Source organism: Lupinus angustifolius, chromosome LG20 (assembly GCF_001865875.1).
Source record: "Lupinus angustifolius cultivar Tanjil chromosome LG20, LupAngTanjil_v1.0, whole genome shotgun sequence".
Taxonomy (NCBI): domain Eukaryota; kingdom Viridiplantae; phylum Streptophyta; class Magnoliopsida; order Fabales; family Fabaceae; genus Lupinus; species Lupinus angustifolius.
In genome coordinates this window covers 2306579-2318221 of record NC_032028.1, presented here as the reverse complement: position 1 = coordinate 2318221, position 11643 = coordinate 2306579, and the positions used below count along the sequence as shown (strand labels likewise).

General features: G+C 38.6%; 1 protein-coding gene and 1 long non-coding RNA gene across 5 annotated transcripts; one reads left to right on the top strand and one right to left on the bottom strand.

The window, feature by feature from the left end:
- LOC109335753 lies at positions 1666–11595 on the bottom strand. 2 transcript variants are annotated; one of them, XR_002106244.1, is made up of 6 exons: positions 11406–11595; positions 11042–11108; positions 10838–10949; positions 2576–2664; positions 2203–2319; positions 1666–1989 (listed from the first exon to the last, which is right to left on the bottom strand). It is a non-coding gene; the product is annotated as an uncharacterized LOC109335753 (long non-coding RNA). The 2 variants fall into 2 exon arrangements; XR_002106245.1 differs by lacking the exon at positions 2576–2664.
- LOC109335752 (extensin-2-like) lies at positions 3248–8640 on the top strand. Of its 3 annotated transcripts, none has more exons than XM_019571919.1 (5): positions 3248–4045; positions 4097–5329; positions 5432–5712; positions 6402–8155; positions 8243–8640. In XM_019571919.1, the coding sequence occupies exons 1-4, from the start codon at positions 3312–3314 to the stop codon at positions 8117–8119; spliced, it is 3966 nt and encodes a 1321-aa protein (XP_019427464.1). In that variant the 5' UTR covers positions 3248–3311; the 3' UTR covers positions 8120–8155; positions 8243–8640. The 3 variants fall into 3 exon arrangements, with proteins under 3 accessions (XP_019427464.1, XP_019427463.1, XP_019427462.1); XM_019571918.1 differs by having other exon boundaries at positions 3248–4636; positions 4685–5329; XM_019571917.1 differs by having other exon boundaries at positions 3248–5329.

The following is an 11643-nucleotide window of genomic DNA, read 5'->3' as shown; positions in this document are numbered from 1 at the left end:
TATGATCAACTAATTTGCATGTATCATGGATGCAGATTCACACAGGAATGACCCTGGCTATCATAAAGATTAATGTTTTGATTCCGAGAGCGACATTTGTTACAAATGATAACCACATATACCAAAAGAAAATAATTCTTTATCCATAGAATAGGAAGTAGATACCACAATACAAAAAAAAATAATTCCACGTGTGTTTTGATTCACCCATCACTTTATGTGTTAAATTGATAAAACGATTCTTTATCTGCTCAATTTTACATCTAACCTTTACCTTCTCCGTTCAACACAATTTTTCCATGAACATATACCTTTATTTCACTAGATTACATGACTAAATTAAATTTCCATGTCCATTATAATTCAACTATTATATTGTCATCCTAGCTTGCCGGGTTTGCTTTTCTATTTTTTGACCTTTAAATTTTAATTTAATCTGATGAATTTTGCTATACCTAATAACCCTTTAAGTTTAGTTATGCACATGCTTGCTTATCCCACTCAAACTTTGCAAGCATTATAATTAAAGACCAAACAAAGTCAATTATTATGCTTCACATGCTGCTGGAGTCCTTTATATACATATATATATATATATATACATATATATATATATATATATATATTCATTTTTTGTATTGTAATGGAAAAGCTTTACGTCAATGACTCTTGCAAAACAAAAGAGATGGATTAAGTTACAAGATATAAATGACATTCTATTTGAAGTTTTTATTTAATCTCGTCTCCGCATATTTTTGCCCGAGTCATCATGATAATAAGGATCTAATTGTCTGTATTAGGATAATTAAGCAAACGCTATGGAAGTCAAGTTATAATCCAATCCACTATTGCATAAATCATTTTCCTGTTATCAAAAGTATAGGGCAGCATTTGGTTCATTGAATGTTAAGTTTTACATTCCTAGGTATGTTTCTTGGAATGTGACTTATTAATGTTTGGTATAAGATTAGGACAAAAATATGAAATGTTTTGCAAATTTTACTTTTTTAAGACTGTGTCAACATTATGTTAGCAATAAAACTCTCTAAAAAGTAAAGTCAGAATGTCTGAAAAAACTAGCTAGGGCGAATTCTATAATGAAGTGTGCTCAATTGGACAAGCTCCTAGATTAATGGTTCGAGGAATATAACTTGAAGCTTCAGTTTTGTAACAACCTTTCCAGCACCACTATACCTTAACCTCAGAACTTTGGGAACAAAAGTGGTTCATGGAGTGGTCCTCCAAAATGACTTTAACATAATTAGTTGCTCTAAAAGAAAAAACTCTCTCTCCTTCACTCCTATCATTCCTAAATTATAAGCATAGAAAGGGACTCATGTTTCCTTATTATTCCCATATCAGGTTACTGCCATTATCCAATATTGCTCTATTTCTAACTTTTTCCCCAGACTATGCCTACTACATTTCATTAATGAACCTGTGTTCAATAATCTCTAAACTTGTCAAATAAAGATGACTTAATTTCCCTGAAACTCAACAACCATCATGAATTTCATGTTCCATTTACACCTTAGTAAATCAGAGACGTTTTATTTGACTACCATAAACAATGAGAGAGAGAGAGAGAGAGAGAGAGTGATGCATGCATGCATGGTGGCTTTTTCACATGGGGGGACATAGTTAATGAACACCAGATAAGGTAGTTTTGACAAATGGGGCATGTAATTACAATGGATTTCACTGCCATCTATGCTTTAAGAACATTACATAAATAGACTTGTTGTTACCAAAACCCAAAAGCTACTACATTTCCCTTCAAAATAATGTATATCAAATCTGACCATGGCCCCATTTTACCTATTTCCACAGAAAAAAGCTTATAAAGGAATCTTGACTCTTCAACAAATAATATCTACATTTATTTAGCACCTTAGAGAAATGTACCTGATTTCCTCCACTTGCTGTGTAAGGCCATTTTTAATTGGCAAATGCTTAGTTGTCCAATTATATTATATTATCCAACACAACCTAACATAATTTAATGAGGGTTCAATAATGTGCACGTTTCATTCATTTAGTGTTATCAGGGTAAAAATTTGTTACAAGCAGACATTGATCAGATGCGAAAAACTATGCATCGAGCAGAGAAATACATCATTTAGATTAGGATATTCAGAGTTGTCGTTTTCCCAAGATTTAAGACATATCTAAAGCTCAAGGTAGAAGAAAACTTATTATTACCTCTTGCACGAAATGAAATTAATATGGAAGTAAGTGATTTCCTTCCCCTGCTTATTGTTTCCTGCTTTTTCACCTCAAAAGTTTTGGTAGCACCAATAGCCTCCAAAGTAGCAAAAGCTGAAATTTGCACTTCATGTGGGTATTATTGATAACATCACATGTCAATATCTTCATTAAAAATCACAAGGGTGGGAAAATTCTTTAAGAAAAATAAAAAGAGAGAGTACAAACTAGGGAGCCAAGGTGAAGATGAACATGCATCACATTCTGTCTCCATTCTCCACATATTGCCCACCTCAGTTGATTATACGTATTTAAGTAGATTAGCTTGTTTTTGAGAAAATGTATAATTAATTATGCAAACAAATCTTACTGGGTAGATTAGAGATGGAATAAATGAATATAATATCATAAAATTTAGATTTTAGTTTATTTGTATTGTAACCCCACAAGAAGGTAGACCTGTAGCAAAATAAGGGAAATAATTTTGAACATTGGATTATTCTTTATCATAAACTGCCAAAAAGGTTATGTTCGAAATGTACAGAGAGAGATAATGAAAAACCAAATGTATTCATCCCAACACAAAAAAAGGATTGGACCAAATGGTTACTAATACTATAGCAGCCATCAAGAACTTCAACAATAATCATGAGCACTCATGGATCTATAATGCAAAATGTAATATTTACTTCCCTTTCCTAAAAAAAGAGAATGGAAAAAGCATTTTGGAATTTCTTTTTCGCAAGATAGGCAACTCAGCAGGGTAGCTAGAAGGAAATGATAAAAGAATAGAGTGGTTCTATATCTTGTATTGAGTATTCTCATAATGCTGATTTATATTTTAATGAGTAGTTAGAAATTTGAATAGAGCCTAGTTTTGGCCATTTGGAGGAAAAATGTACATCAGTGCTTAAAAAAGTCACAGCCAGCTGGGGAAACATAATCTAAAAAGTTAAAATCAAAACAAAACCAATTTGATATTTGAATTTGCACCTTATGACAGCTCCTCTTAACGACTCACCTTCACTATAAGTATACTAGTCTTTTATGTAGCTTTACTCATCATCACTGTCACCAACCTCTTCTTTCTCTTTTCCCTTCTATCCATGATTGTTAGGATCAGCGACCCTGTAAGGGGTCGCCTTAGGCCACAAATGGCCATGGCATTGGCCATGGTTTTGATTTCCACTGCTGTGGTTTCTGTTGCTGCTGATGGCTACATTTACTCTTCTCCACCACCACCTTATGAGTACAAGTCACCTCCACCACCTTCTGCTTCACCACCACCTCCTTATGAGTACAAGTCACCACCTCCACCACCTAAGGAGGAAAAGTCACCATCTTATGAATACAAATCACCACCTCCACCCCCTAAGGAGGAAAAGTCACCATCTTATGAATACAAATCACCACCTCCACCTTCATCATCACCTCCACCTCCTTATGAGTACAAGTCACCACCACCTCCTTCACCATCACCTCCACCTCCTTATGAATACAAGTCACCACCACCTCCTTCACCCTCACCTCCACCTCCATATGAATACAAGTCACCACCACCTCCTTCACCATCACCTCCACCTCCTTACGAGTACAAGTCACCACCACCTCCTTCACCATCACCTCCACCTCCTTATGAGTACAAGTCACCACCACCTCCTTCACCATCACCTCCACCTCCTTATGTGTATAAATCACCACCTCCACCACCACATGAAAACAAGGCTCCACCATACTATTACAAGTCTCCTCCTCCACCCTCTCCATCACCTCCACCTCCTTACTACTACAAGTCTCCCCCACCACCCTCTCCCTCACCCCCACCACCTTACTACTACCAGTCTCCCCCACCACCAGTTAAATCCCCAGCCCCAAAGCCTTATTACTACAAGTCTCCACCCCCTCCATCTCCATCACCCCCTCCACCATACTACTACAAGTCCCCACCACCCCCTTCACCATCTCCCCCACCACCTTACTATTACAAATCACCCCCACCACCTTCACCATCACCTCCACCACCTTACTACTACAAGTCCCCACCTCCACCAGTTAAGTCACCAGCTCCAAAGCCATACTACTACCAGTCTCCACCACCTCCATCACCATCACCTCCTCCACCTTACTATTACAAGTCTCCACCACCACCTGTTAAATCCCCAACTCCAACACCATACTACTACAAGTCTCCACCACCTCCATCACCTTCACCCCCTCCACCTTACTACTATAAGTCTCCACCACCACCATCACCATCACCACCCCCACCTTACTACTACAAATCCCCACCTCCACCAGTTAACTCTCCAACACCCACTCCTTACTATTATAAGTCCCCACCACCACCTTCACCATCTCCTCCACCACCTTACTACTACAAGTCTCCACCCCCACCAGTTAAGTCTCCAGCACCCACTCCTTACTACTATAAGTCCCCACCACCACCGTCACCATCACCACCCCCACCTTACTACTACAAGTCCCCACCACCACCTTCACCATCTCCTCCACCACCTTACTACTACAAGTCCCCACCTCCACCGGTTAAGTCTCCAGCACCCACTCCTTACTATTATAAGTCCCCACCACCACCATCATCATCACCACCCCCACCTTACTACTACAAATCTCCACCTCCACCAATTAAGTCTCCAACACCCACTCCTTACTACTATAAGTCCCCACCACCACCGTCTCCATCTCCTCCACCACCTTACTACTACAAGTCCCCACCTCCACCAGTTAAGTCTCCAACACCCACTCCTTACTACTATAAGTCCCCACCACCACCATCACCATCACCACCCCCACCTTACTACTACAAATCCCCACCTCCACCAGTTAAGTCTCCAACACCCACTCCTTACTATTATAAGTCCCCACCACCACCTTCACCATCTCCTCCACCACCGTACTACTACAAGTCCCCACCTCCACCAGTCAAGTCTCCAACACCCACTCCTTACTACTATAAGTCTCCACCACCACCGTCATCATCACCACCCCCACCTTACTACTACAAATCCCCACCTCCACCAGTTAAGTCTTCAACACCCACTCCTTACTATTATAAGTCCCCACCTCCACCAGTTAAGTCTCCAGCTCCCACACCTTACTACTATAAATCTCCTCCCCCACCGGTTAAGTCTCCAGCTCCCACACCTTACTACTATAAATCTCCTCCTCCACCAGTTAAGTCTCCAGCTCCCACACATTACTACTATAAATCTCCTCCTCCACCTTCACCATCTCCTCTACCACCTTACTATTACAAGTCCCCTCCTCCACCTGTGAAGTCTCCAGCTCCAACGCCATACTACTACAAATCTCCTCCTCCTCCTCCTTCACACACACCTTATTATTACAGTTCTCCTCCTCCACCGGTGGTTTATCCTCCACATCCCCACCACCACTCATTGATTGTAAAGGTAGTCGGTAAGGTCTATAGCTTCAAGTGCTATGATTGGGAATATCCTAACAAGTCCCACGACAAGCACCACCTCCGAGGTACATTACAATTATTTCTTTATCCTTTTATTTTGATCCTCTATCTATGTCATTTTTGGGTTAGGCTTATATATTTTAACCATCTTTACTCTAAGCTTCTACACAAACAATTATTCTTAGTTGTCTCATTTCGATACTAATTATTTTAATTTCCTATTATTTTTGGAATTCGCGCTAAATGCATAATCAAATCGTAAAAGTTAGCAAGACATTGCTAATTGAAGTTTGAGAATAGTTTACTAAACTCGATTACTCTACCTTGAAACAACTTAAGCAAATAAATATATTCATATATTATCCTTTTTCCACAAACTAATAATATGACAGTCAGATTAATTGGTTACTATTAGCAATCGGGTTAATAGGCAATTCAAGCTAAAATGTAAAACCACTGTCGTATTATTACCTAACCAACATTTTTTTACTAAATACTAAAAAATGACATACTAAATCCTATCTAAAATTATATATATTCAGTTAGAACCGCTTGCAGCCTGTAATTAATAAAGCAAGCAATGAAATGACAAGGATAATTTAACTAGTTACTCATAGTAACGCTGGCTAATATATTATGTTATTATATGATAAGGATAGTTTTACCCACCTTTTATTTTAGTAATGCTGCCCAAAAATATAATTTGTCTTAACATATATGATTTATGAATTGCAATTATTTTCATATTGAGCAGGTGCTGTTGTGGAGGTGAAATGCAAAGCTGGAAGTAACATTATTAAGGCTTATGGTGAAACCAAGAGCAATGGAAAGTACAGCATCACAGTTAAGGACTTCGACTATGTTAAATATGGACCCACAGTATGCACGGCTGAGCTCTATGCACCACCTAAGGGCTCACCTTTCACCGTACCCACTAAGCTAAATGAGGCAACCAAGTTGAAGGTGAAATCCAAGGACAAGTATGAAGTTGTGCTCAAAGCTAAGCCATTTGCTTATGCTTCAAAGAAGCATTTTGCAGAATGTGAAAAACCCAAACCTTCACCAACTCCTTATTACTACAAATCACCTCCTCCTCCATCACCAGTTTACATATACAAATCCCCACCTCCACCATCACATGTGGTTAAGCCTCCATACTACTACAAATCCCCACCTCCACCATCACCTTCTCCCCCACCTCCTTACTACTACAAGAGTCCCCCTCCACCCTCACCCGTTGTTAAGCCACCATACTACTACAAATCTCCCCCACCACCCTCACCCGTAGTTAAGCCTCCATACTATTACAATTCTCCACCTCCACCATCACCCTCTCCTCCTCCACCATACTATTACAAATCTCCACCTCCACCATCACCTTCTCCTCCACCACCTTACTACTACAAGAGTCCCCCACCACCATCGCCCGTGGTTAAGCCTCCATACTATTACAAGTCTCCACCTCCACCATCACCCTCTCCACCGCCTCCTTACTATTATAAATCTCCCCCACCACCATCACCAGTGGTTAAGCCTCCATACTATTACAAGTCTCCACCTCCACCATCACCTTCTCCTCCACCCCCTTACTACTACAAGAGCCCCCCTCCACCATCACCTTCTCCTCCACCACCTTACTACTACAAGAGTCCCCCACCACCATCGCCCGTGGTTAAGCCTCCATACTATTACAAGTCTCCACCTCCACCATCACCTTCTCCTCCACCTCCTTACTATTACAAGAGCCCCCCTCCACCATCACCCTCTCCACCTCCTCCATACTATTATAAATCCCCCCCACCACCATCACCAGTGGTTAAGCCTCCATACTATTACAAGTCTCCACCTCCACCATCACCTGTGGTTAAGCCTCCATACTACTACAAATCTCCACCTCCACCATCACCTTCTCCTCCACCACCTTATTACTACAAAAGCCCTCCACCACCATCACCATCCCCTCCCCCTCCATACTACTATAAGTCACCACCCCCACCATCGCCATCCCCCCCTCCTCCATACTACTATAAATCTCCCCCACCACCATCACCTTCCCCACCTCCACCCTACTATTACAAATCACCTCCACCACCATCCCCATCACCACCACCTCCCTACTATTACAAATCTCCCCCACCTCCATCTCCATCTCCACCACCTCCTTATTACTATCAAAGTCCTCCTCCTCCATCTCCCTCTTCTCATCCTCCCTACTACTACAAGTCCCCTCCACCACCAACAACATCTCCTCCACCTCCTTACCAGTACGTGAGTCCTCCCCCACCTTCACCATCTCCTCCACCACCATACCACTATACATCACCACCTCCTCCATCCCCATCTCCCCCACCACCATACCATTACACATCACCACCTCCTCCATCCCCATCTCCCTCTCCCACATACGTTTACAAATCACCTCCCCCACCAGCTTACATCTATGCCTCTCCACCACCACCTATTTACAAGTAATCTTGAGGCACATAAGCTACAATTGTGATCAATCATGTAAGTCACCCATCTTTACAATGAAATTTATATATTATCATTACATGTATAAACCTTTTAGTAATGAAAACTCTAATTTCTTGCCAGGTTATAATTTATGTCAAGCAATAAAAGCAAGGTACATTTGGGGTAAAGTGAAATATCCAGCATCCGATCCAAGTTCTTTGAATAAAAGTATGAAAGTATCATCTCGAACCTACAATCTTTATGAATCAGACGATACTACTTCTATTTCTTTGATGGCCATACTAGGAGTCCTGATCTTATTGCAGTCAAGTGATGGACAACAAAACAAGGAAGCGAGATGCCACTGAAAATGAAAATTACAGTCTACTTGTAGTGATTTCTTTAATTTATTTGTTGGAGGGTTCATATGGCTGTGTATGATTGTTTTTCTATTTATTGTGTTATTTTTGTATGTTATCATGTTGCTGTGTTTGCAATGAGAGTATTAATAATATATAAGCACATTCAATTGCTGTTCACTAACTAGTTCAAGTTTCCTTCCTCTTAGTATACATATGATATATAATATATTGCAATTTCAAATAGCGCAAATGAAGCATGAAAAGGCTTCCCCACAATACAAATAACAGAGAATATGCAATGCATCACATTTTTCTCAAGTGACCAAATCCATTTTTTTTAGTTGCTTCTGTCTTCTGCTAAGAGGGAATGACTAAGTCTTCTGCTAAGAGGGAATGACTAAGTCTTCTACTATTGGCCTTGGAAGAGCTAGTGAGTTACTGGCTGACAGTATGGTACCTATTATTTTATTGTTTTCTGTATTTTCTAAATCCTACAGCACTTCTACTTTTGGTTCCAATCCAACTGAAAATTCTTGGCAGATGTTTTGGTTGGGTAGGAGCCAGCTAAATGATATCAATAATCCAATCAGGTTTACCATTTAATTTTGCTACACTGATGAATTAATTTTCTTCATCAATTATGTTTGAAACTGTCAGCACAAAATGTTTTGGGTTGTAAACTTAAACAATGATAGATAAACAAACGAAATACTTTGTATAGTGAGGACAAATATTAGGAAGAAATACCAAATATGTCTCCTTCTTAGGATTCATGTCTAGACTGCACTTTATTTTGTATCATGTAGACTACCAAACGTTTAATAGACTTGGTCATTATCCAACCAGGCACATATCCAGTCAATTGACATGGACCTACTACCACAAATCATTAGGGAATAGTATAATCATATCTAATCCACATAATCAATTGGCCTTCATATCTTTGTTTATACATTTCACTTAGTCCAAGCCTTTTGTTTTTCTTTTCATATAATTATACTCTTTGCAAAATTGTAGACACTTCTTTACCCTCCCTAGGTATTTAGATATTTGTATAACCCACCCCATTTCTCGACCTTGTCTTACCGATGTACTACAACTAAAAACTTGAAGCATCTAATTGCCTATTGCCTGATTAACATGAGAATATCTCATTATTTAATTTTTTATTTTTTTAGACACAAACCTTTTTTTAATGGGTGGAGGAAACTACAATAGCGAGGGTTTGAACTCAGACGTTCATGCTTAATATCTCACAACTCTATCAAGTGAGCGGACTATTGTGAATATTTAGGAATGGCAAAAATATCTGCACTCGTGGGTATCTGCAAAAGTGTCTACTTGCGGTGGGGGAAAATATCATGATATTTAGGTATCAACATATTCATAAATTTATTTTTTTATGAATCTTATATATATTAAAAATTATTACTTTGAGATTATAATCTATTTTATTTTTATTTCAGAATGAATTTTAGTAATTAAACTACAATGACAAATTTATCATATATATGCTATTACTCATGTAATAATCATTTCTTTATATATATATATTTTATTATAAATACATAATTAAATTTGAAAACTCATAGATACTCATTACGTGCAAATAGGTGAGTGTGGATATGGGTAAGCATCACCCACACCTGCCGGTTATCATCCATAGGAACATTCATTATTGCTTAAAAGTTGAGTCGGTGTAATTGAACTTTATAGTATGTTACTCAATAGTGTGTACCCTTCATTTTACATCAATATCAATGTATCCCACTTATTCTCTTGCACTAAAAGATACAGAAAAAATATTTTTATAGGAAAAGATTACCGTGTAATACTTTGCGTTTGGATGAGGAAAGAAAATGAGAAGAAAGAAACATGTTTGGTACGAGAGAAATGAAAAGGAAAGCGATACTAATATTATGTTTTAAAAGACAAAACTACCCTTAAATGATAAAGAAGGTATAAGTATTATTATATTAGTAAGAGCTAAAATTGTCATTTGATTAAGTCTTACTCTCTTCACGCATTTTCTTCTCATCTTTAGGGAGAATTACTTTTCGTGGTCCCACACTTTTTTATCTCCTTCACCCCTTCTTTCTCCTACTCCAATTAGGTGAAAAACACATTTTCTCTCCTACTTCTCTCCCTTCATCTTCTTTCCCCTCTTTCTCTCTTAAACCAAAGGAAGGCTTAAAGTCTCATAGCTCTACTACCAATTAAACTAACTTTGGGACTACATAAACAATATAATGGTAATGAAAAAATGGAAATTCCACTTTCAAGAATCTTAATGCAAAAACATAGCAACATGAATCAGGTCAAAGTTCAAACACCCAACTGGCAAAAATAATTATGTATGGGTTATAAGATGAACCTTGTTGGTGCATAGCTTGTAGGCATTCCTTGGCAGCTTGACCCGTTCAACTCTGTAGGTCAAGAATTACTCCCCAACTTTTGGCATGCTTCTCAAGTAAATTGTGATGTTGCTGCATGGCCAAGATGTTTGAAGGTTTAAGCAATTATTCATTACACAAATGAATTATAACTAAAACCAAATTAATGATATTGGTAGACTAACCTTCACAATCTCCTCCGTCTAAGAATCTGCTGAGCCTCTTGCTATGTCACTCGTGACTTTGCTTCGTCTGAAAATCAAGGTAGTAAAATATAAGTCTTAACTTAAATCACACCAAAATAGTAAAATATAAACATACACGGTGACAGTAACATGTTGTAATTGAAGAAATGATCATAGAATAAACATAGTAGGCGTTGCCTTCAAATAAGGAAGGAATGCAAATGAATCCCTATAATCATTCAATAATTTCAGTTTCCGTGCAGATATAAGAATCAGAACCAAAGAGGCATAAAATCAAACAGTACGCGTGCTAATCACGAATTAAAGCTGAAACAGTATTGAAAATCAAGAAAAAGGTTGTTACCTAACTTGCCTTATTCCATCAAATCAGATAATAAGAGTAAGAGTGAAACCGAGATGGATTCCATACTCCACAGAAACGGACAGAACAAAAATATTCAGAAAGGCACAGCCGAATGGTTATCGTGGTTGTAATTAAATATTTATGGGTACCTATTCATACTTGGGGGTAAGCATGGACCAGGTGCCGGATAAAGCTTATTCCTTACTCTATACTATGTATGGGTAGAGTCATTTTTATA

Coding starts and splice junctions, on each gene's coding strand:
- LOC109335752 (XM_019571917.1), top strand. CDS start 3,312: ATGATTGTTAGGATCAGCGACCCTGTAAGGGGTCGCCTTAGGCCACAA. Junction 5,330..5,431: donor CCCACACCTTACTACTATAA/ATCTCCTCCCCC, acceptor TTACTACTATAA/ATCTCCTCCTCCACCTTCAC. Junction 5,713..6,401: donor CGACAAGCACCACCTCCGAG/GTACATTACAAT, acceptor CATATTGAGCAG/GTGCTGTTGTGGAGGTGAAA.